Raw genomic sequence first — 26,913 nt, 5'->3', positions numbered from 1 at the left:
AGCCTAATCTTCTCCCTGTCACGCAGGGTGCGCCTGGAAAAGGTCTTACAAATAGAGCAGGTGTCAGGAACATGAGACACAAGCAAACACAGAATACAGACTCTGTGAGCATCAGACTTGGCCTTCTTCCTACCGCAGTCAGGACACTTGTCAAACAGAAATGGCATTTTGACAAAAAAACTGCAGTAATTCTGCCAAAAAAATACAGCAGAAGGTAGATAAAGGCCAAAGACGTCGAGTGAAACTGCTAAATTCCAAATACAGAACTAATTTTGAATGTATTACCAAAAAAGGTAGAGCTCAATGCTCCAGGGCCCTGCTAGCAGGAACCGAAAAAAAGAACTGAACTCTTAAAGGCACGGTATCCATTTGCAGACACATAATGGCATCTCTATCCATTCCTTTTCATCTCTATCATGAAGAAAAAGGAGTTTTGTGAAGGAGAGTTTTCTATGTGTAAAACTAAGGAAATTGCAAAATATAAGAAGTTAAACTGGCTATCTTTTTTCACTTCAAGATGAAGTAATGGCCAGTGTAGCCTAGAGTTGGTTAGGCTGCATTATTGTCTTTTTATCTCTTAAGTGTCTATATAGGCCTTCCTGAAGAAAGGCAGAAGATGACAACTTAAGAAGATTTATCTAATGAAGTGCTACGGGGTCCACGGACATGGGCGGGACTATTCACATGATTATGACTATAAACGGAAATCCCCTACAAGAGAAGCATACATATCTTTTAGTGGCGGGACAGTGGAGTTAGGGAAAGTGATTGTGCTATAGTTGGAGGGTGTACTGAATAGGAAAGAAATTAGGATTTGCTAAACTGAGTTATTTTTATATATGTGACGAGATCTTATCAAACATTACAAGCGTTCAGAAGAAGATGGTGTTCTCCTCGTGCAGTCCGGCAACATGTTCCTGGACGCTGTTGTTCAAGTATTCTTGTTGCATAGACTGTATTTCTAAACTCGCAATCACCTGGAGGGCTGCGCAGTACGGAACATTGGGAGAAAAGAACAGCAGAGAGACTACCAAGTTCAGTACTGGGCAAATGATATCAACCTGGGATTCTTTATGTGCCAAACCGATTCAATGAGTTTTAGGAAAGGGGCATGTACAGGTGTTATAACCTGCCCTTTCCAAGATGGAGGTATGTCCAATGAATTCTATCTGAGGTATTCAATCCAAGATGAAATAGAGTCTATTCCTGTGATTTCAGTTCACGTTTGAATCATATACAATAAGGCATTTACAAGTGATGGGTGTGTAGCAATCCCTTTTGTTCCCCTATTTTTTGTTGCGTTCTTCACCCCCTTGTCCCTGAATTTTGCTTCTTACAGTTACACCATCAACCTGATCTGCATCTGGATGTCCTTGCTTGTCTCTTTGTTTGTTTAATGCTTTTCTATTAAATTCTGTATTAAACTTCATCTTCAATCAAGAGCTACTAAATAGCCAAGGTCACTTACAAATAATGTTTTATTCCTCTTAATTGTAAACCTCTTAAGGAGAGACTTGACACCTTTCACATGTACAAATGCAGAGTGGCACTGAGGATTACTGGGAGGATTTGCCCATTCCTCGGGCCTTGAGGGAGAAAACTCAACAGGTCTTTGCAATATTCAGTCCTTTATCTTTCTTGAATGGCCTTGTTGTTGGGTTAATTTTCGTTGCCCTTTGTGAGGATGGAAAGCAAGTCTAGGAAGGTATGTAAGTACTAAAGTGTATGAAGCGCTATACAATTCAAGTGCAAATCAATGTGAATAGAATAATAAGAGATGAGTTGCGGTAATGAGGTTTTATTTTGAAAAGAGAGGAAAGGCCAAATTGCAGAAAGTGAGTTTGTGTTTGGGAACATTGCACCCAGACCTCAGCACTTTTATATCTTGTTTGTGCTGTGCTCTGTTTCACCCTCAAACCAAAAGGGTGTTGGAATAGTGTGCGCTTGGTAGTGAAAATAATTATATATATGTATCTATCGGCTGATCTTGACACGAACTGCCATAGAGTGAGGGTCTGCAGTGCTGAGACAAAAAATCCGTCAATATCTTTTGCCTCCTGTAATCACTTTTTTCTTCCCCCAAGGTACCAGGTGCAGATACCGGTAATTTCCAATTTCACTTCTAAGTCCATGATGGGAAATACTAATCAATGTATTCATGAAATAACCATGTGTGTGCATCTGCAGGCGGGAATTTAACTCAAGAATAGAATATCTCTGTTGTGAATGCTTTGCGTGCCTCAACTACAAAGGTAACAACCTCATGGTAACTGTCTGCAATTTTCTGAAATATTGAATCCAACTATCTGTTCTTCAACGTCCACAGCTTGTTCGGTCATTGTTACAGCAGTAGTATTTTAGCTAAAATCTTATGGAGATATGGTCTCAAAACCTGCTTTGGGGTTTTTCCCTCTAATGCTTTTTGCGGGTCAAATGTAAAAGCAACAAAAAGAGTATCAGACCCAGGAATTCAAATTATTTGGTGAAATTACTATTTAGTACAGGTGCCAATATCAATTTAGCCCTTAAAGAAAGTGAATAGTCCTGCTGGCTCACATTGTGACTTGAGTTCATCTCTACAGTAAACACATCACAAGAAAATAAATTATGTGGAAAGTGTTAACTTGCTTGGAGAATCAATACCAGTTTTCAAAGGTGGAATGTTTTGAAAGCACAAGAAAAGGAACAATGGGGAGGAGCCTAGCGCGCAACCAAGATGGCCGCGTAGGCTTACGGCTCTCGAGGGCCTCCGCAACCTCCCACGTCTATCCTGACTTAATCCTGGTTTATTTGACGGGCTTTTGCTGATGAACTTGCGCTGAGGTGCCACCCGTTTTCCAAATTCAGATCGGACGCCGGGAACCGGAATGGTTGCACTCCGAAGTTTGCGGCCTGCTCTTGCCTTGGTCCCGATCTCGAGCTGGTGAAGTGCCCGGGTACGAAGTGAACAACAGCGGCTGGCTAGGCTTGACCTGCCACGGACCCCGCACTTTCACTTTCGTTTTCAAGCTTGTTTTCTGATATCGGCTGAGAGACTTTGGTGTTTCAGAGGGGCGCGGACGGCGGAGTGTCTGGCCTGACTCTCGGACTATACATGGGCTTACTGTTGGCGACGGCTGTGTTCAATTGAATTAGCTACCTGGTCCCTTTTTCCTGGTGCGGGCGGGTGCCAACCTTGGTGGCCTCCGGACGATGGCGGCGAGACTAGACGGAGACAAGTCGAAACCCAAGTCAACCCGGAGGGGTGCCTATACACAGGTCAATAACATGGATCGTTATGCGCAGGCAAAGGGATCCCCTAGTGGCTCGCATAACTCGCCTGAGAGGTCTAAAGAGGTCTCAGGCCCATCGTCAGAATTGACTTTGCTGGACGTCATGGGCGCCATTGAGGAGATGAAGACCGCTGTGGGTCAGCAGTTTGATACCCTGGCTCATAAATTGGACGCGGTCCTGATCGATGTGAATTTGGTCAGGGCAGACCTGTCCAAAACTAACGAGCGGGTCGACTCCTTGACTCAAGCGGCGTCGAGCCTAACTGTGGACGTGGCCGCCCTGCAGACGGAGGTCCATAGGTTGCGGCTAGCCAGTGACCTGACGGACCGTCGACTTGAGGACTCCGAAGGCAGGGCTAGACGGAACAATGTTCGTATCATTGGAGTGCCGGAAAGATCGGAGGAATCTGCTGCGGATCTTTTTGTGGAGGATCTGGTGACCAATCGTCTCGCGCCCAAGGGACTGAGCAAGTTCTTTGCGGTGGAGCGGGCCCACAGGATTCCGGGTGGTGCGCCCAAAGTGGGTGCTCCCCCGCGGCCTATAATCGCCCGACTCTTTAACTTTTGGGATAGGGATGCTATCCTTCAGGCGTCGAGGGTGGCCGGGCCGCTGAAGTTTGAGAACTCTAATGTCAGCTTTTACCCGGACTTCACGCAAGCGGTCCAAAAACAACGGCTGGGATTTTTGGGCGTCAAACGGCGCTTGAGGGACATGGAGCTGAAATATGCGATGTTATTCCCGGCTTGGCTGCGGGTTGAGTTCCGGGGTCGCTCACACTTTTTCGACCGGCCGGAGGCGGTTGGAGACTGGTTGGATGCCCTGCCTCGGGGACAGGATCGAGACAGTCGGATGGCGGAGAGGATTTGGTGGAGCAGGACTAGCACTTGGTTCCTGGTGATGGACTGGACTGGTGACGTTTTGTACCTTGGCTCAACTGGACCCTAGTTTGGCACAATATGCCCTCCAAATGCCTGGGGGTTGTGGGGAGCTTATTGGGGTCCTTTCCTCCTTCTGGGGTTTTTTTTGTGGTATATGTTAGGGCGACAGGCACACTGCGAGTTGGGGGGGCTGTTTGGGCTCAAGCAGGGGTGCAGGGAGGGGGGAGTTGTGGTTTGGGGATTGTGGGGGAGGGGGGTTGTTGGGGATTGTTTGTTTGTTTCGCAAGGCAATGTGAAGTTCTCTGCTGACTTGTCCGGGTTGTGCTTTCCGGGATGTGGGTATCATGCACGGGAGTGGGATGGGGGGTAGGGGATTGAGAATCCTTTCGTGGAATGTGAATGGACTGGGGGACAGGATCAAGCGCGGGGTGGTGTTGCAGTTTTTGAAACGGATCTCGCCCGACATTGTTTTCCTGCAGGAGACACATTTGATTGGGAACTCCTTCCATGCCCTAAATAGGAGGGGCTATCGCCTTGCCGCTCACTCTGGTTTCACTTCTGGCTCTAGGGGAGTAGGCATTTTGGTTAGGGCCTCTCTCCCATTGGAGGTGGACGAGGTGCTTCACGATGATAGGGGGCGCTATGTGGCACTGGTGGGGAGATGGGAGGGTAGGACTGTTTCGCTCGTTGCTGTGTATGTGCCTCCGGGGTTACAGACGGCTACATTTGCTGATTTGGGGCGTCTGGTCTTGGGACTCCCTGGGGGGGTTCTGGTGTTGGGGGGTGACTTTAATGCTGTTGTCTCCGGGTTGGAGGACCGTCACCCCCCCAGGGATCTCCCTAGGGCTCAGGCCTGGTTGGGTGGCTTTTTGGACACTTTGGGACTTGTAGATTGCTGGAGATTGATGCACCCGGGACAGGCGCAATATACCTTTCACTCGGGGGCCCATGGGAGTCTCTCGAGACTTGATTACATGCTTATGCCGGCGATCCAAGCTGGGATGATTGGGGAGGTGCGTCATTTAGCCCGAGGTATTTCTGACCATTCCCCTATATGGTTGCAACTGAAGGTTGTCCCTGGGGCAGAGGGGAGAGTAGCACCCATTAGCCCCTGGTATCTACGTAACCCTAAGATCCGCGCGGAACTGGTCAAGTCCACTGATCACTACTTCAATGATAATGTGGGGTCGGTGTCGTCGGCCGTCTCCCTATGGGAGGCTTATAAAGCGGTGATCAGGGGGCAGGCCTTGTCCCTTATCTCCCATGCTAAGAGGTGCGAGAGAGCAGAGGTGGTTCGCCTGGAAACTGAAATAGCTGAAATGGAGGAGGACTTGGAGCGGGGAGTTACTGCTGAGAAATTGCACGTTCTCAGCCTCAAACAATCAGATTATAGAGCGCTAGTTACGGAAGCCGCTAAAGGGATGAGTAGAGAGCAGCAAGGACGACTGTATGATGTGGGGGATAAGGCCGGAAAGTTGATTGCTTGGTTGGAGAGCGAGCAGCGTGGTGCCCGTTGTGAAGAGAATGGATGGAGTGCGTGTGACTGACCCGGTGGAGATCGTTGACTGCTTCGCGGATTATTTCCGCGGGGTATACTCTCCGGTTTCTGTGCGTTCGGAGGAGGATTCTCATCTGTTGCTTAGAGACATTGCATTGCCAACCCTATCGGAGGCTGATGCAATATTGATGGAGGCGAAGTTGTCGTCAGATGAGATCGCTCTGGCCACTCGCTCGATCGCATCTGGTAAGGCTGTGGGTCCTAATGGTCTTCCCATCGAACTATATAAGTTGCGTCCCGATAAGATAGCGCCGTATCTTCGGGACATGTTTTTCGCGGCACGCGCGGCGGGCTTCCTCCCCCCTGACCAACGCCTCGCCAACATAGTTGTGATACACAAAGAGGGGAAGCCGCGAGATCGCTGCGCCTCCTATAGGCCCATTTCGCTGTTGAACGCAGAACCCAAAATTCTGGCTAAGGTATTGGCTAATCGGCTGGTTCGGGTCGTGGGTGACTTGATTCATCAGGATCAGTCCGGTTTCATACCCCATCGGAATACCGCTCTGAATTTGAGGCGGTTGCACGGCGTGCTTGCTAGAGCGGAGTTTATACGTGAGCCGGCCATCTTGGCATCTTTAGATGCTACTATGGCGTTCGACACTTTGGAGTGGCCGTATATTTGGGCCGTGTTGACGAAATTTGGGTTCGGCCCTGACTTTATTGGTTGGGTAAAATTACTATATGCTGACCCACTGGCTCAGGTGGTGGTGAATGGTAGGGTGTCGGCTCCCTTCGCACTGGGGAGAGGTACGCGGCAGGGATGTCCGTTATCACCCCTTCTCTTTGCACTTTCTTTGGAGCCTCTCGCCGCCTGGTTGCGTTGGGAGCCGTCGTTGCGAGGCATTAGTTGGACGCCGGAGTTTGAAGACCATGTCTCCCTTTACGCGGATGACATCCTTCTGTATCTCACCTCTCCCCGACAGTCGCTAATTGTATTGGTGGATGTACTGAATTCCTTTGGTCGCAACTCTGGCCTGGTCATCAACTGGGCCAAGTCGTGTGTTTACGTCCTCTCGGGCGAGGCCCCCCTCCTGCCACGGGATTGCCCTATCCAGATTGCTACACTGGGGTTCAAATATTTGGGAATCTTTATCTCTCTGGATCCCGCGGTCCGCTATGAGCGAAACCTTCTCCCTCCCCTCCAGCGATTGAAGGCAGACGTTGCGAGGTGGCGACGACTTCCGCTCTCGCCGCTCGGACGGGCGGCATTGTTTAAAATGATGTCGCTACCTCGCTTCTTGTATGCTTTGCAAAATACTCTAGATGTCGTGCCAGCCCGTTATTTCCGGGAGGTGGAGGGTCTTCAGCGCCAACTGTTTTGGGACGGGTGGCCGCGGATCGCTCTCGCCAAGTTGACGCTCCCTTGGTACGATGGGGGGGTCGCCCTCCCCGATATTAAACGATACTATTGGGCGTCTCAGTTGGCGGCGGTGAACCACGGGATATACGGTCCTGCCTTGAATCCGGCCTTCGAGATCGATACATTTCTGCTCCCGGGTGGGGATTATAATAGGGCGCTGTACTCGGTGACCCCGGATACGCGGTTGACAGGACCCACGCAGGTTGCGGTACGTGTGTGGCACGCGGTGAGTGCTGCGATGGGGTGGAGGGATCGCCTAACTCGGGCGACGCCGTTGTATGCCTCCGGGCGGCTGGGCTGTTTGTGGAGATCGAAAGGCTTTGAGAAATGGGATATGATTGGTATATGTAAGGTGGGTGATCTTTGGGCGAAGGGGTCTTTCAAAACGTTTAAAATGCTTAAAACTGAATACAAATTAAATGATAGAGAGTACTTCCGGTATGCACAAGTCTACCATGCGCTGTGTTCGGTTTTTCCGTACGTTGCTGCTATCCCCGAGTATTCCCCGCTGGAGGATAGAGGGTTGGATGGCTATGTGCCCGACAGCACTATTTCTATGATTTATAAAAAAACTCATTAATGATCGCGCGGACTTGCTGCTCCGTCTGCGGGAGGCATGGACGGGCGATGGCTTGGAACTGGACGATGAGGACTGGGTATCGGAGGTGGCCTCCCCGAAGGAGGTGGCGATCCCGGCCCGCTTACGATTCGTACAGCTGAAGATCCTTCATAGAGTGTATGTCACGGGGCCCGGTTTGCTGCGTATGGGTTACTCGAGGGATGGACTGTGTAAGCGTGGATGTGGCCTGCCGGGTACCTTTCTTCATATCTTATGGGAATGTTCGGAGGTTGTGCGATTTTGGAACGGTATCCACACCGTAATGGAGGAGGTCACGCACGTTGCTCTGTTGCCAGAGGCTAGGAGGTGTTTGTTGAATGTCTGGGAACCGAATGATTATAATGCGGCACAGACGCAGTGGGTGACTTTGGGGTACATGGTGGCTAAGCGTAACATTGCACAGCTGTGGGGCTCACCGAGGCCGCCCACGATCGCGGTATGGAAGGAGAATATGGACTGGTGTATGTTTAGGGAAAAGACAGTGTATGTGGCGAGAGGCAAGCCAGGGAAATGGACTAAGGTATGGGGTCCATGGAATTTATATCGTGGGCGTATCTGCACCCCGCCTCTGCCATTAGAGGTCGATATTGCTTTGTCCCCCTAGCCACACATTCTGCGGGATTGTGTGAGGTGTGTTCCATGCTTTGTCTTCCCGTTGCCCCCCACTACCGCTTCCAGTCAAGAACTGCTTTGGACACTGTACGTTGTTCCCCGTCCTGGGAAGAGCACGCTGCTATTTCGGACTCTCATTGCCTTGAGTGTGTTTTGTATTTAATAGAAAATGAAACTGTTTTTTCAGATTGCTCTTGGCCTATGGCCACGGCCTGTTGCATGTGCTCACGAACTGCCGGGAGCTCTGCCTCTGGTTCATTTGAATGTGTGGCGTTGCATTGCGGGCCCTCGGGCTCTATAGCGGCCGGCCTCGGTGGTTGTAGGCCCTTGTATGTATTTTATCGTGTAATAAAGGTTTCTAATAAAAAATAAAAAAAATTAAAAAAAAAGAAAAGGAACAATAAGCAGTGTGGCAAAGGTTATTCTTGGCACTATGCGACAGGCACAGGCTATACCTGGCTCATCTAATAGATGTGTATGCCAATGTGACTCAGAACTTACCTAACCTAGACACTGCCAGAATCTAGTCTCCCAACTTGGACAACAGATGCCTTGAGGCAATTCATAAAGTAGAGGCACTTATGAAATGCAGTCAGTCTCTCCCTTAGATAAAGGAACATCAGTTAATATGTCCTACTTGGTTGGATTTCTACAAGGCCTTTGGTACAATTGGAGGAAAGAGTGACAATCTCGCGGTGGTCTTAAGTTGGGGAACTGGATTAAATAGTGGCAAAGAGACAGTAAAACTTCCAAACAAAGAGGGAGTAACCCTACTGCTGAGCAAAGGGACGGGGTAAGAGTAATACTACTAAGAGAAGTGAAGTCCCTATCGTTTTCTAACACAAAGGAGGAAAGATACTCTCCAGAAAACAACTCTCCCTTACGTTAAGGCACCACAATATAGTCCTAATTAATAAGAACCGCATAAGCAAGAAACTACATACATATGAAAAGTATCACAATGCAATTTATTAAAAGGTCAACAAACTCACTCTCAGCCACTGTGTATTTAGGTAAAAGCCTTTCTCTCCCTCCTATAATAGGTTACAATCTGAGTATCATTGACTTTTAATCATTCTCATAAAATGAAAAAAGAGCTATGCTATATATAATACAGTCAATGCAATTATTAAAACCATAAAATCAATGCATTACATCAATGTACATGTTAAAAACAATACAATTATGAAGATATTTTTAATCTGGTCAGTAGAGTTGTTTAAAAAAACGGTCGACGCAGCGTTTCGGTGACTTCTTACATTTAGCACCTTCTTCAGGACAACAACTTTATACTTAAATCTTTCTATCTTTAAAGGTTCTTTCTTATCTGAATAAGAATTAGTGTGCTGTTTCTGATATTTCCAGTCACCATATATATCTTGGTCTTTTGCACTAGTAATGCGTACTTTACTTCGTTAGAGCCACCGTTGCAGTTTCTTCTAAACCGGTGGATTGGAGTTTATTGAATTGTTCTCTTCATAACTTCATGAACTCAGATTTGATGGCCCAAACTTGGTTCTTCTCTTAAATTTCCCCCTTGGACTTGTGTATATATGCGCTCTATCAATTAGCGCTCTGGTACCTGGGTTGACGAAGGTCGCCTTCGGATACAGTCAGATAGAACTCCTACGGCCTCCCTGCTCCAACGAATTTCCGGGTTAGTTCATGTGACTATATTATATATAGCATAGCTCTTATTTCATTTTTATGAGAATGATTAAAAGTCAACGATACTCAGATTGTAACCTATTATAGGAGGGAGAGAAAGGCTTTTACCTAAATACACAGTGGCTGAGAGTGAATTTGTTGACCTTTTAATAAATTGCATTGTGATACTTTTCATATGTATGTAGTTTCTTGCTTATGCGGTTCTTATTAATTAGGACTATATTGTGGTGCCTTAACGTAAGGGAGAGTTGTTTTCTGGAGAGTATCTTTCCTCCTTTGTGTTAGAAAATGATAGGGACTTCACTTCTCTTAGTAAGAGACAGTCAAATAAACTGGACTATATGACTCAGTGGAGTGGAAGTAAAGATCCATGTTCAACTTCCTCTTCATCTGTGTCCCAATGATGCTCTTTCACCCAAAGCTAGTATTGGGTACCATTTAAGCCAAAGAGAAGTCATCATTCTTGTCCTTGACTGCAGACGAAAGAAACAACACACAAAAAAACATTTTATCTACCCACCTGTCTGGTGCAAGACATCTTCAGTCAGTTCCAAGATACAAACTCAAAGCAGTGACAATAAATCCTCAGTAGTATGTAGTTGTTCAAAAAACTACTTAACAAAGGAGCTCTTTAAATACCCACTTTCTTTTTTGTTTCAAACCACATAAATATTCACTCGACAGCATGTTGTTTTAGCTGATGGCTTGTATACTTCCATTACCTTGTTGACAGCTGTTTCAGAAAATGTAATCTCATCCAGAAACGCGACCATGTCTCCTGGAAGCAGACGGTCAAAGTACTTCGCACAGATATCATAAGCTTGTGACCAGTCAGGCCCTGACTGAGGGGTCTTCTTAAGCAGCTGTGGATCCCCGTTCCAGAAGAGTTTCTGTAGCCAGGTGGCATGCACTGAGCTGGGAGTCAGCATGCGCCCATCCCTCTCTGGGATTTTAGTGGCAAGCTTGGAAATGGAAAGCACATTCTGACTCGTAAGGACTGGCTCCAGTGCCGCAAGAGGACTCACGTTTTCATCGGTTAGTTTTTTATAATTCAGTCCTAAAGGAGGAAATAATTATACAACGTCAATACATCCAGTAAACACATCATTGGTAGGAGCACACTGAGAATTCTTCGATAATTTGACGACTCTACATGCAACTATTTCAGTAAGTGCAACTTTAAAAAATATTTATAACTTTATGGCATTTAACAAGTAAAAAACGACCCTTATTCACATAATATACTCAAACTCAAAGTACAATACCTTCCATTACATGCCAGAGTTCTCTTTAAATCATAGCAAGAGTGTTAAAGGTTTAAAAAAAATAAAAATGGCAAAGGCAAACATGGCCAAGCATTCAACAATAAATTCTGTGACAGAGCGGTTTAGATCATTCCAAATTAGGCATCCACTCACAAAAGCCATTCCAGCGGGTACAGTACGCCCAGAGGCATCCCCATTAGAGGATAGACTACTAACAGAGCAGATGGACAAGACAGCCATTTCCCTAACGTACCGTAAAATTATTAATAACTAGCCGGACCCAACTAAAGTGCTCCATGAGAAATGGCAGGTAGAGGTTGGGGAACTAGACGAGTCAGATTGGCAAGAGGCCCTTTCCCCCCCCCGGACCGTGGCAATGTCCTCAAAATTAAGATTAGACCAGTTGAAGATACTCCATCGTATTTATTACATAAGACACACCCTGCATAAAATAGGGAAGACAGATAATCAATTCTGTGTATGACAGTATGTGGCACTTGGCACCTTCTATCATACGTTGAGGGAATGCCCTACAATAATGCACTACAGGGAAACAATTATGCGCACAATCACACAAGTTTGTGGAGTGACGGTCACCCCTGAACCCAAAAGATGTCTCTTAAATATATGGGAGCCAACCGACCTCAATCATGCGGTGCAAGACTGGACGACGCTAGGTATCATGTTTGCTAAATGCAACGTAGCTAAACACTGGGGGGCGCAATTGGTTCCGACATACCGAGAATGGCGTGGGGGTATGGACAAAGCATTGGTGGTAGAAAGGGCGGCATATATACATCGGGGGTGCCCGAAGAAATGGGAACGCGTATGGAGAAAATGGAACACATATAGAGGGAATATTTGTACCCCACCCCCGAGTGAGTCGACAATAGTCTCTAGTTGATCAGATTGGGGGCTAGAATGATTTAAGCAGTTCACTGTGTTAACAATTGAAGTACTTAAGTAGCTAAATCGGATGACTCAATTGTTTGGAGAAGTGTGAATGGAACAGCAATATCATGTTATGTAACCATGTTGTGAAAAGATGAACCTGTATTCAAAAAGAAATTATAAAAAAAAAAATGTTAAAAAAATTCTGTGACAAACGCTTTAAACGTCTTGGTCTTTTACTAATGTCGCACTCGTCCTTCCCTCGTAAGAATTCTGCTTTCTCCAAAAAAGCTCACAGACTTTCATGGACCCTATTTTGTTTAGGCCAGTGTGGGGTAGGCTTTAACACACCAACCTTCACACATGGGCAAAAAAGTAATTTGTTCCCACAATTAACAAATTCCTTCTTTTTTAGTCGAGGTTACCACTTCCAGTTGGTAAATCCTATTATTTTGGCACATATCAGTGGTCTCTGACTAGCAGCAGTTTGAATGCTTTTTTGTGTCACATGCCTACAGCAATGAATAGAAGGGAGAGACCCTGTAGTCTTCTATGACTAGTGGGGCCTCGACCCTATGACATCTATCAACATACAGCAGATAATTTTTTACCATTAAATTGAGTAGTCAAATCTGGTTTGCAGAAATGACATTTATTCGTTAGTGGTCCTGCCCAGAACTTTAACCATGCCATCATTTCTCAATTGGCTCTCTTGCAAAACACTTTGTTGGCCAGCATATTCTGTCCTCTCAAGAGGCCTCTTTTTTGGATCTCTGCTTGCGAGAGATATTGTATACAACAATGGGCTTGCAGCCTGCCCGTTGTTTAGCATTCAGTGGCTTTATTGTTACTCTTATTTGTTTTCATCTAATTGGCCAGCGCGTGGTGGCTTCACTTCCTCTTCTTTTGACTGCAGCATGGACTAAGTACTGATTGCTGTCCTACCACTGATGGCTCTATGACTGAGGTACTACTATTTTTCTTCTTGTCCTTGTAGAAACTTGTCATTTGTAGCTATGTTTTACTGTGCCACACACACTTAACAAGGCAGTGGTAGTGGGCACTGATTTCCCCTACTTCAATCTAGCCAGACTCACAAGACTTAACGGCCCTTATTACACCTATGGGTTCATTAAGTTCAAGTGCATGCCCTTTGGATTATTGTCAAAGAGTCCTCAGTGTTCCAGAGGTCCAAGTCGTTATTGTCAGCATTCATACCCGGGGTATTTTACTATCAGAAAGATGTCATTGTTTGTGGATGTGAAATGAGACAATGTGATGAGAGTGAAAATGGTTTTGGAGAAGTTTCTAGGATTTGGGTTGACGGTCAAGAAACAAAAAGGAAAATTTGGTTGCAAAGAGATTATTTGGGACACCGTATTATGTAAGAAGGCATTGAGCTAAAAAAGGAATTAGCTAAATCTACAGTGAACATGTCTATGCCTCAGAACAAAGAGGAGCTGAGTTCTTTGTTAGGTATGTTGAGTTCTATAGCAACATAACACGACGATGGACAATGCATGCATTTGTGTCATTACTGACACGAAGTTTGTCTCAGAAGAAGAATGGAAAAGGGAATTAGATGGAGATCAAATTTTGAAGGATGTAAGATACATTACGAGCAATGGGTGGAAACGTGGTGGTGTGCTTGGGAAAGTTTGAGAACATTTTAGAAGGTGAGGGAGGAGTTTCCTGTTGTTGAAGGGTGTTTGTTTGGAGGTATGAAACGAATTTATTCTGTAGTGTTAAATGAAAGACTGATAAAGCTGGCACTTGAGGTACATTTTAGCATTTGTAAGACAAAAGAGAGACTCAGAATGGACTTCTGGTGGCCGGGAATGGACATTCAAGTTGAGAGGATGATAAAAAAGTGTTATCTGTGTTGCGGCTGTGATTAAGTATTGATTACTAGGAATCCACCCATGCACTCCCAACAACTTCCGAGTGGACCATGGAAAGAAGTTGCCATGGATATTGTGGGTCCTCTTACTGGTGAAGTAAACTTTCCCTTTGTGATGATGCTAATAGATCTTTCTCAAAGTAGCCTGAGATAAAATGTGTTGGTGACATTATTACCAAGAGTGTTATCAAATCTTTGGACGAGATATTTGCGACGGAAGCTTTCCTGAACTTATTCTCCGCAGTCTATGGTGTTCAATTTTGCTTTATTGAGATTTTGAATTATCTATTGGCTAAAGAGATAGATCATTGCAAGTGTGCATTGTATCATCCCAAAACCAATGGCGTTTAGAGATTTATTAAATCACTAAGGTAGTTAATACGATTGTCAAAAAGCAATGAATTGTAGTGGAGAGATGAGGTAATGGAGCATCACATTGCTTATCAATTGACTCCACAACAGGTGACCAGCAAAACACTATTTCATTTATTTAGGGGCAGGAGACCAAACTCCAACCTTGTTATTGGGGTGATTAAGTGGCAAAAAGAGAGGTAAGTGTGGACACCCAGCATTCTTGGAGACTCAGAGAGCTGAGTTTACAGAGGAGACGCAAAAAAGCATATGATGTGTCTAAGAAATATTAGAGTAGTAGATGGGACGGTTTGAGATTAGCGAAGTTTATGGCCCTTCAGGTAATACCACATGGTCCAAGTTCACCAAACCTTTGAAAGTGGTGAAATTGTTCCGCAGCACGGTTAAAGCCAAAGATGGCAAAATTTGGAACCCGGGTAGAGAGACAAATTATACTGGAGTGGTGGACGCAGATGGGGAAAAAGTTCCAGGTGATACACCAAGTGTGATTGAAGGTCGTGAGTGCAGTTCTAAATATGTGAGACGTAGATTAAGTGGCCATAGATCCAGTGACTGCACATCATGTCCTCTACTATTTTAGACATATTATGTCCCCAAATGAGTAGGCATGAGCTTCATAGTTTTTATTCTCACCTATTGACTAGTGTGTGTTGTGTTCTCAGTTTGCTGTTATTCCATATGGAGGAAGATGTGTAGAATCTGTTGAAAATTCATATTGGTTTTCCCTATTTCCTCTACTTCACCTGTATTGGCATCACTCTTCTTCTCTGTAAATAGTGTTCTAGAATGCTTAGATTCGAACGAGAAAAAGCCTTGAGTTTGCCAACAGAGAGCTGCTTTGCCCTGGCTGTGGATAGGGTGTCTCAATAAAGCCTACAACTTTGTTCAGTCCTGAAGCCTGTGAACATTTTATCTAGATGTTACAACTATTCTCCTTTGAAATGCATGTTTATTTTAACCATAGGTGTTATCTTCTTTTATTGTGACAAAACAGGTTATCTGCTTCCAAATGTATTTTCTTTAAGACACGTGCACAATTGCTTTCTTTAAGTGAAAGGAGTTTTTGCCACCTGTCAATTGTTTTCTCTTTTTAAGCATGGGCAGATTAAGTGATTTGCTCAGAATCACAGCGGTGTTGTGCCGAAATCTAACAAACATTGGCAAAGATAGTAGATCTAGCATTTGAGACTATCAGCTCTCCAATTGCCTTTAGTTCATGCTGTACAACATGGACATTTCCAACGTTGGCAATGATCTGTAGCTAAGATCAAGCTGTATAGCAGCATAGCTGCTATGTAGCATGGCTACAAATTAGGCATAAACAAGTCTATGATGCATTAATACACTTTTGAAAAAAAAAAAGCTTATTAGCTCTGACTGTGTGATAGTCCTTTCTTAAATTAATTTTAGTCATACTGCAAAGCATCTGTGCTGCTGTACAGCAAGACTACAGAACACTGCCAAAGCCAAAAGCTCTCAGATGCGAGGCTTTGCCAATGCTTATTTTTATTCAAGATTCAGGAGTCGGCATGCCCTTTTATGGTTCAAGTCTTTTAATTGTTGTTTATAATAAATATACAAACTCACTTAAAAAAATATTTATTTCATTTTGAAAGATTTGAGAACCAGGCGTGACAGTATGTGAACATTTCTTAATTATGCTTTTATTTGTTAATAAGCAATTTTTCCACACGTCTAAGGTGTGAAGTTTCCCCACTCTGTGGAAGAGATGGTTTTCTCACCCTTCCTCACATGGTCCTACGATATTTTCTCAGAACCAGACCACGAGCTCTCAAACATCATAATGAAGGACAAAGCAAACATGATATGTTTGTCTTCGCCAAATAGAATTAAGCCCCTCTCGGCCACTCAGATCAAAGCGATTTAAGAACCTTCCTATTGAGGCCTTGAATCATACAATAGGCAAGGGAAATGTTTCTGTCAAAGCCAATAAGGGATGTTTTTTTATTCATACGTTTGTCTTCGAATGAAGTGGAGACCTACTGTCAAAATAACGCAATTTATTTTTCTCTAATACGTCAAATACTAGGTTTACAGATTTTCACCAGAGCACAAATGGATTTCAATTTGTTTCCTCTTGAAAAGACTAGAGTAAACCTGCCCAGTACCTTTTGCTGAGCACTTGAGCATAAATACCCAATGGATTGTGAATGGGGAAATACAAATAATTCTGCGTGTCTGTTACATATCGTCCCCGTGTTTCATAGAAAATCTTTTGATTGCTAAGAACTTTGGCCGTTTGACAGACCTGCACAATCTTTCAAAATAGGTATTTCTCCAACTGAGAAAAAGCTTTTGCCATTTTTTTCTGCAGATTGGTTAACCCCTTCCCTGCTCATGACGGAACCACTCCGTCATGAGCCACGGTTGCGCTGTGCTCATGACGGAGTGGTTCCGTCATGCTGCGGCCGTAGGCCGCCGCTCCGCCCACGCGGCGCTAATTCCCCGCCTGTGCGGGCGATTAGCGCAGTGGGCGGAGACGTGACGGAACCACTCCGTCATGAGCACAGCTCAACTGTGGCTCGTGACGGAGCGGTTCCGTCACAAGCACAGCACCACCGCGCTGCCCCCAAACCCCCCCCCAGCGCCGCGGCGGAATTCCTGCCGCGGCGAAGGGGTTAAAGATGGCAAAATATTGCTGGCTATTTGTCTTAAGCGCTGATGGCCATTTGTACAACTACAGTTTAATTCGATAAATCACAACAACGCTAGACTGCAGTCAAGCATTTTAGACGTTAAATTGCTATGATGTAAATTACGAGTTCTAATCTTTCTTTTGGGATTAGTACAAAAGAATAAGTTACTTACTTTCAGCAATGTTCTTCCTGATAGAGACTATCTAGCTACAGATTCCTCACCTTTTGAATATTCCCGAGGTGTCAGACAGACACCGGAAACTTCTTCGCAGTACCTCTGCTTGCCGGAAGATGGCACTGTGCAGCTCCACAATGACAGCGTTTCACACCAGATATGACGTGTGGGATCTAAAATGGTGTCACTCCCACACAATGACATGAGTTGTTTTTGAGGCTGTCCTTGCCTTCAGACATGGAGCCTCAAAAAACAATTGATATGTCAGTGTGCACATTCTTTGACGTGGTAACTTATTAAAGGATAGGGTCCAACCACCGAACGGGGAAGGTGGGAGGGCCAGTGAGGAATCTGCAGCTAGACTGTTTCTACCAGAAAGAGCACAAAGTAAATAACTTGTTCTTTTGATACAGACTTCTAACTACAGATTCCTAACCTTTTAAAAAGCAAACACTACTGAATGAAAGAAGGCTATGGATGGACTCAAACAAGAAAGTCCTACAGGACCCAGCGAGCAAAGTCACCGAGGTAGGGGAAGACTGGCACAATTGACCTCCGAATGTGTGCTGCCACCACCACCATCACTGTTGTGATCACCTGAGGGGCACTGGTGAGGCCAAAGTGGAGCAAAGCGAATAAATATGCTCCTCTCCCACCATAAACCGCAGGTAGTGCCGATGAGCTGGCAGGACGGTAATGTGGAAATAATGGTCCTGCAGTCCCAACACCACCATCCAGTCTCCATGGTGGATGGCAGACAAGACCAGGCCAAGAATGAGATTTTGAGGATTTGTAGTGAAGACTGGCCTCGAGACAGACTCCATCGACTCTAGGAATGAATGAATGAATGAATGAATGAATGAATGAATGAATGAATGAATGAATGAATGAAACAACATTTGTAAAGCGCGCGGTTACCCAGAGGCATCCCAGTGCTAGCAGGTACAGAGCTAAAGCTGCTGCAGGATCATTTGGGGAAGAGCCAGGTTTTCAGCCCCCTACAAAAGACAGAGTAGCTGGATTCCATTCATAGCTGAAGCGGGAGGGCATTCCAAAGTTTAGCCGCATTACATGAAAAACGTCGGCCACCACTTCTGGCCCTCTTGATTCTGGGGACGGAAGCAAGATGGAGATCATCAGAGCGTAGACTCCTATTTGCTTGATAGGGCTGGACCAGAGAGGAGATAATGGCTGGTCCTTTCCCTCTCAACACCCTATGAGTAATACACAAGGCCTTGAAATAAACCCTTTCCCTGATCGGAAGCCAATGGAGAGACTTCAGGGCAGGCCTTGCCGATTGGCAACCCGGGATCCCCAAAAGGATCCTGGCGGCACAATTCTGTACGATTTGAAGTTTCGCCAGAACGGAGCTAGGGGCACCCAGGTATAAGGCGTTTCCATAGTCCAGACGTGATATTATAAGTGCCTGGACCATCAGTTTTCTAGCTTTAAAGGGAAGCAGAGGGAGCACCTTCCGAAGCATTCTTAGTATGCCAAAGCAAGAAGCCACGACTGTTCTAGCTTGGGTTTTAAAACTGAGCTCCATGTCTAGCCAGAAGCCTAGGCTCTTAATTTCAGGTTTTAGGGTGGGCACAGGGCCCAATGGGATCAAAATTGAACTTTCGACTTGGAGCGGTCCAAGTGCTGTGTCTTCCTGTGTTTGGTGACGTGAAGTTTTGCCTTACGTTTCCTAATGGCCTTCAGGTTCAACATTGCACAGTCCCCGGTCTTAGAGTCGCGGTCCAATCCCAGGCAACACATTAAAACCTGGTGGGGATCCGGGTGCAGACAAATGTTGGCGACATTCCTTACAAGGCTAAAACCAGTTGTCTTAAGTGATGACATATCTTGTACACTTAAATAAACAGTGTCTGAGAGAAGGTAGAAGCTCTGGGATCCACAGTTAGAGGTGCCAAAATATAGGAACTGACACCAGAGTGCAGAGTGGTGACTTCTTGGGCCTCGCACTTAATTTCAGAAGCGGAACGATGTCAGTGTGGAGCCGCACGGTGCCACCTTCCGGCGTGCAGAGGTACTACAAAAAGTTTCAAGATCCAGTTTGGCACCTGGGTAATATTCAACAGGTGAAAAATCTGCAGCTAGACGTCTCTGTCAGAATAAATCAATTTAGAAATTCCTAGATGTGTGTAATATCAAAATGTAAAAAAACAACTGTGCTCAGTGATCTGGAATACTGTTGCAATTACAAATTCACACCCAGTTCTCCAAATTAATTTCTGTAATACTTCTGAACTAGACAACACATGAACACATCAACAGATGCTCCTGCTAAGCATTTTTCACCACTGTTCCTTGATGCTGGGTCTGCACTACATAAAAAATGTAAGCAAGATGACTGCTAGGGTCATTATCGTCATTTAATCACGTTGAACCGTCATGTATTCAGCAGCTGTCTCTTATTTACTGACTAGGGTTTGGTGATTTGGAATCATATGGTCTGACACTGTACTGATGCGGTGTTCTCATTCGCACGAGAAGGACGCCATTCAGGCTGCAATTGCATATTCTTTCAGTGCGCTACGGTAGCTGAAACGGGTGCACTACATGGAATTGATTGCTGTACAACAAACCTATGCCTACACATCTTTAACTTCATCTTTCAGCATTTCATCTCACTTGAGAAAGATGAGCCTGACATCTTCCTATTGATCCTGAGGCAAGGTTAAACCTTTCAAGAGATAAGAGATCTGTGGAGGATTATTCAACACACTACATATGTCTGCTATTCCTAGAGAGAGTGATTGCAATGGTAATAGGCTGTGTAGCATGACCTTGTCAGTGACTGTAAAATTGATTCCTGCATATGTACTGATCAGATTCATTCCAAGCTTGGAGGACGAGCAGTACCTGGTGCCACGGCCTTGAGTTTCTTCAGCAGCTTGACATGCGTGTCAGGCATGATGGCCTTCTTCACGAGGTGGGAACACCCGCAGCTCTCGAGGAGGGTGTAATAGTACAGCATCCTCTGGAGATCATGGCTTTCAATGCTGGGGTAGACGTACTTTGCCATATGTTCGTAAAAGGCGACTGGGTTGCTTTTCAGGGTCTCAAAGAGACATAGGATTCGAGCCCGCTCTTCTATTTCCACGGTAGATAAGCTGTGGGTGAAATATTTCATTAAAACACTTTTTTCAATTCTTGTGTTAAGTGAAAGGTGTTAACATGCATGGGGGGGACATTGTAATCAACTTTCTTTGCTTGGTCCAAAAGGATAACAAGCTTCACCACGTTCATTTTGAGAAATCAAAACATAAGCATGTGCATTTTGTGCGCGACCTCCTCATGTTCACTCTAGTGTCGAGGTGAGGAGGAGCATTATCTACAATTATTTTCAGTGTATGCAGAGTGTATGTTTACAGGGAATAACGCAAACCAGGACATTACAATCAGAGCTCTGCCTACATTACGGCAGCAAATAACGACAAGGCACGTAAAGTCATTCCTCCTACTACAATACATTCAGATAAAAACATTGTCTAGATAGAATAAAAAAAACTCCAGTAACACGAATCAAAAGAATACAAGACCATAAAAGAACAACTAAGGATTCTAAAACGCAGGGAGAAAGACAAATCTGTATATTTAATTCCATGAACATTTAACTCTTACGATGTCCAGAGGATTAAGTATGTTAAATTAAACACACAAACATTACAGGAAGTGCAAAGCAAGGTGAAAAACACAATGGCGAACTGACAAACTAAAAAGGCATAAAAGACAAGCACAGGGTGGAAAGAACATACCTCTCATAGATGACTCTTCAAATTACACATTTCTAAAGGAGACATTTGTACTCTGTGTGTGATATTGAGATCATTTAAAAGATTACGATTCATACAAGGGAATGGTGACGTCGAAGATTACAGAAGAAATACAAAACCTTGATTAACAGTACTGTTGTGGCATGCATGTAGATATGCGACCATATAAAAAGTTACTTAACTTCAATAATAATGCTTCTGGTGACAAATCACTTTTTTGGCCACATCTTGACCGCCTTCAATGGTTTAAGGTGAGGTGGCCCTAAGTTCCTTTGGGACCACAAGCAAGACTTCGTTGGCCACATCCCAGAAGACCTGTGTTTGCATTTACCAACCCAATAAACAAACAACATTGACTGACTTCGATCCTGGGTTAGCCGCAGATGACACTTGTTTCCTGAAAGCCTCAATCCTCTTCAACTCACTGTAAACGTGGAGTTCCAAAGCATCACCTAGCAGCCTGCGGGAGCACTGTTATGAAATGTTTCTGGGTCTACGGTTATAAGTATCCACCAAAAAGGCTTTTTTCTCACATCAATGAATGCAAAACTCTGCCACTCGATTACTCTACATACTTAAACTGAGTAAGCCAGCTCCACTTGCTCCTGTAGATAAACACATTAAGTTTGATGGACTTGCTCACTATGCTGCACTGTGATACCTCAGATAAAGTTCTTCTAATCTAGTAGAGGCCCTTCGATACGAAATTGCCAAACGAGAGGATGAGCATTCACTATCGAGACAACAAGCCTCTGAATTCCCAACCTGACTATTTGAGTACGGAATCCAATAACTTAAAATCCAGGAAATCCATGGCCCTTTCCTAAGTACAGGATGCAAGCAGCTTCGAATGCCCTGGCAATCTAGAAACAGCACCAAGTTGCTTTGCTAGGCAAACATTTACTAAATAAATAAGACCATACTGCCATATATATTTACAACACCATTACTGTGACCGTAATCTATAGCAGTCTACGCCAATGGAGCTGCAGATTGATATGGTTTAGGGACAACATAATTGGCAAGGTGTAAAGATGACTGTACTCCAGAATGCTAGATCCTGGTGAATAGGTGAAATGTATACAACATAATCAATTATGATAGACTGGACTTCCTTTGTACAACGTGTTTGTGTTTTTAAACTTTGGTAATCATTAGAATGACTTCTGTCTACCTGAAAGTGAGGAAAGAGGTGCCTTTCAGGAAATACTGTCGCGTTTTCTATTAGATTTATTTGGGATGTGAGTTTGCTTCCATCCGCATTTTCATTTACATTCAGAATCAATAGTGTAACTGTAAATAGATCTTGAAAATCTGGGAGTATGACAGGCAGGTCCAATGGAACAGGATCAGGCGGTCAGCCTTTTGTCTGTGTAGAGGTAGTAAAGTGAGAACTCTGCACTAAGACTGAGGCCAACATTGCAAGCATTTATCAAAACTTCAATTAGCAGGGCACCCTATATAAACTTTTCACAATTGATTTGTGGAGAATTCTCTTTAGGTGCAGTTGTTTGTATGTTGCTCAACACCCATGCAAACGTAGGCTTTACCTTAGAAATCCTCTACCTGCACCCTCTGTGACATATAGGAAAGTAAAGGAGTAGAAACTAAAGGAGGAGCACCGAAGGCAATAACACAGGATTTCAGAGATCCCCTTACAAGTCTGATTTTGCATGTATGATGGTGAGGCTGGTCAGAAGTTCTCTACCTCAGAGAGTGTCCTAGCTTCTAGTAAGGTGCCTAGAGTCAACTGACATTGCTGCCCTCTTCTGTGAGAAGCGAGAAGGGGCACGCAACGGGACCTTAATAGTCATAATAGCTTGTGGAAATGCACAAACTGTTCATCCTCTTCATTCCAGACCTTACAGCTTGAGGGTGAGCTCCCTCAGAAACATTGCTTGCAACTTCTTTCTTACAAAACAGTCCCTTACAGGAGCTTCAATCTACCTCCTACATGATTCCCTATTTTGTTGCCTGACTGGAGTACACACCTGGTAGTACTATATGTATCCGAGTAGGACACCCTATACAAGCCAACACAGATGGTATTCCGAGCTCAGTACAAAAACAGCCTGCTGAACCACACTAAACAAAAACCCTTCTATGCTCAAGTTGCAGGAGGGTTGAACTACACTGGCGGCTTACTGTAAAATGATACACATATCCAGATTGCTGGTAGGGGTGACAGACTGTTTGTGTACAGTGCCCTTTAGGATGGTCCTACATTCTTGAAGTCAAGAAGATCTCGGCACATGTCAATTAGTTTTTCCAATCATTTTACATACTCACTCAGACAGAAAATGCTATGTTTCATTTTCATAGGCTTGGCCATCCATGTGTCGAACTGTTCACATTCATAAGGGACATATGCTACCTCTGCTCTACTTCTCTAAATGCAGACAGCCTCAGGCCTCAAGAATAGATTTAATTTATTTTGAATAGCCAACTGTTCTACTGTTTTCTTTTCCATGTTCACTCCTCATTTCTCAGATAGGATCCAAATTTAAGAGGGAGGGGCCCAGGATCATGATAGTATTTTCATATATGTTATACTACTGCACCAAGTGCAAAGCCTGGCAGAGTCAGTCCATCAAGAAATATATATCCACATTTCAATACCCTTCTGAATTTTAGGACGCATGAATACATTTACCAGAAAATATTATGTCCTTCCTAGTGCTCTTTATATCCCCATTCAGGCTCTCCGTTCTGCAGATCTGTTTCTGGCCCACATTCCTAAGATCCGGAGGAGCAGAGCAGGAGGCCGATCCTTCAGATATTTGGCCCCGAAATTGTGGAACACAATCCCGCATGAAGCCCGTGTTATCACGAATCACTTGTCTTTCAGAAAGAGAATTAAGACTTGGCTATTTACCACTCTCTAGGCCCGGTTCTATGTGGTTTTCCTTCCCTGGCCTGGTTGTTGCGTATCTGGCTCGTCTGCAAGCGCTGGGACGCCCCGTTGCTGGGGTAGCCATGCGCTATATAAGCTACCCTAACATTAACCCTAACATTCTACAGCATGTACCTCCAAAGAATGTTCTCATTTTAACTTGGTCATTAAATTTATTTTGCTACCCTGTACAACTAATACAGTTCAGTCTTCATTGGGGTCATTATGGCTCAGTGATGGCAGACGTCGTTGATATCATCACCTACCACAGAAAATATCTGTAATGTTAGCCCTCTGACAATGCAAAGGCAGATTTTGTAGTATACAGTTGCTCTTTAATATTGACAACAAATCAATAACAATCTTTCTCCACTATTTCCCTAGTTTATGACTTCCTAAGTGAACCTTAAATCATTTCTCTCCTGCAAGAAACAAAATGTCAGTTCTGGGCCAGGCACAGAAGAATTTTAGCGATTATCGTTGGAAACGTGTCGTTTACAGTGGTTATGTATCTGTCAGAAAAGTGCTTTGTCTAATTATCAGCAGTTGAACCTCATGCTTAAGTGTACTGTTGCTCAAGTCATTTTATTGATAGTGGATTGAGTTGCCCATGTCAATCAGATCATCTCTCTTTTAGAGTTTAACTACCCCTTCCATCCACTGTATTCGGCAGAAGAAGGATGGCATGCACTGAATGCAAAAACATGTACTCCGACATTCAGAAAAGTTAAATAATTCTGCTAAAGAGAAAAGGTACATCACCCAGTATATATGAAAAATATCTCCAGTCAGAGATACTCATTCAACTGCTTTCCACCTCCCAGAGATAGGATTCTGTGTCGTACTATCAACATTCCACACATTAAAAAATTTCATGTAAGAAATAGTAAAGGTATTAACCTTAAAGACAGATTCTTGTAACAATGGTATTTTCCCAAGCGGCACATCATTTTATCGCTATTGCTTCCTGAGATGTTGTAGTTGTTTTCTTGTTCCTTCTCAAGAACAAAAAAGATTCTGCTCGGATAAGACACTAATTAACTACATGGGTCCCTTTGGAAGCAACAAATAAAAATTGTCCAATATGTCTCCCTTACACTATGGATTCTTTAACGTCATGTTTCTATGTAGGCCACATACATTGGAGGAACCAATACAAATGTTTCTACACATGCAAGAAAGAATTTAGAAAGAAACAATTTCCTTCCCCAACTAATAACAAAGGTGTTTCTTTCACATATGCCAAATCAATGAAATATCACACTAAGGGGCATATTATGATACGGGCGGATCGCCACCGCCGACCCGGCGGTGGCGATCCACCCACCAAATGACTCATTTTCACCCCCGCCAAATTAATATGGCGAGGGGCACCGCGGCGGAAGGAAAGCACGTCCGCCGCATTTCCGCCGGTCGGATTGCCGGCCGGGCGGAAAAGGCACAGGTAATGGTGGCAGTGCTTTGCAGGCACCACCATCCATATTAGGATGCATGTCTTTCCATGGCGGAGACTCCGCTATCTTAAGGCATGCGGGAAATTACCATGGGGGCCCATTGTGAGCCCCCGGGGGTAAGGGGTGTGGGTGGCTGCACTGGGGGTACCCATCATTGCCATGCACAAGGTGGCAGCGGTGCCTGTCACGTTGTGCATGGCAATGCACAACATGGGCTTTAACATTGCGGCGGGTGCTGCTTACAGCACCGCCCGCCGCAATGTTAAAGTCGAGGATGCGCCCCCCAGTGTGGCGGGCGCATCCTAATTTGCCTGGCGGGACCGCCGCAACTTCGGCAGTCGGTTCCGTGCTCCGCTGCAGTGGTGGGCGGACTTTCGTAATAGCCCAAAGTGTACATGCCTGTCAACTTGTAATATCCCTAAGCAGGGTGGTGTCAGCTGTTCTAGATGATGTTCACAGTGATGTCAACAGAGCAGACCAATGTTTGGATTAAGCCACGGTGATTTCACTGATATTGACAATGCCGGATACCTTATAGAATGCCTGCTTAGTTTGTAACAACACTTTACTTTTTAGGAAATGAAGGTTACCCTTCCCCCCCACCTGTGTACAGACTGCAAGGACTCTGTCATCTAATACGGGAAGGGAGCTCAGGGTTTATGGAAGAGGGGACAGGGCCATTTTACAATCTTGGTTGCTTATTTACGATTCGCCATTTAAAATTCACCTTAGGGCTGCTATCAATTGATACAGACATTAATGGAAAACTTTCAGAATGCCATTTCAGTGTTCATGATTTTTGCAGCTTTTAAATTTCAGTTGTTTTTGCAGATGTAAAAACAAAGCTGCCTCTTCTTCTGGCTGTGCGGACTCCCTGCTCCCTTGTGTCCGTTTTCATTTGTGAGGTTTGTGAAGAGAGCAGGTCTGGGAAGGTAACCGGTGAAATTGCCATTGTGGGTGTTTCGTTTTATAGAAACCTGCTAAGCTAATTCAGTTGTCCTCAGTAGGCATTATTTTTATTTTATTTTTTAAAAATCTTTTTATTACTTTTTGACAAGTGAAACATACATTAAAAAAATCAATAATACACAATGTGGGCTGAATAGTGGGCAGTAAGATGTGATGCAAGGCAGAAAATGTAGCAACAGTTTCATTGAAAGAGAACACATGACCGCGGGCCAAAATTATATATATGGGTTCACTTCTAATAGAGTTACCTCTTTCAACAGTAGGCTATATATCACAGTCCTCACGGTCTGGTCCCGGACCTGCCCTGAGATGGACCCATTTCTCCCTCTTCCATTACCAGGTCTAAGCCATAATACTCTATCCATGGCGTCCAAATTTGTCGGAATTTCTGGGGGCACCCTCTTGCCTTGTAGGTCACCTTCTCTGCAACCATGTAAAGATCCATACTTGACCTACATTCCGTGAGCGTAGGAAGTCGTTGAGCCCCCCCCAACATTTAGCTGTGTCTCTCTTGGCTACCACTAGCCCTAAGATGGCCAACATGAGCTTATGTCACAGCAAATCAACATCTGTGGGGATGCCTAATA

At 44.5% G+C, this 26,913-nt stretch overlaps 1 protein-coding gene across 2 annotated transcripts in view; it reads right to left on the bottom strand.

The window, feature by feature from the left end:
* The window catches only part of NBAS (NBAS subunit of NRZ tethering complex), a 2,067,161-nt gene that overhangs the window by 718,643 nt on the left and 1,321,605 nt on the right, over positions 1-26,913 (bottom strand). For both annotated transcript variants that reach the window (XM_085610668.1, XM_085610669.1), the window contains 2 exons: positions 20,097-20,347; positions 10,691-11,025 (listed from right to left, as the gene is read on the bottom strand). In XM_085610668.1, coding sequence (XP_085466794.1) covers positions 10,691-11,025; positions 20,097-20,347 — 586 coding nt within the window. The remainder of the gene's footprint in view (positions 1-10,690; positions 11,026-20,096; positions 20,348-26,913) is intronic.

This window comes from Triturus cristatus, chromosome 6, assembly GCF_964204655.1.
Source record: "Triturus cristatus chromosome 6, aTriCri1.1, whole genome shotgun sequence".
In the NCBI taxonomy this organism is placed as follows: domain Eukaryota; kingdom Metazoa; phylum Chordata; class Amphibia; order Caudata; family Salamandridae; genus Triturus; species Triturus cristatus.
The sequence above is the reverse complement of the archived record's forward strand: the minus strand, read 5'-3'. Positions and strand labels throughout refer to the sequence as shown.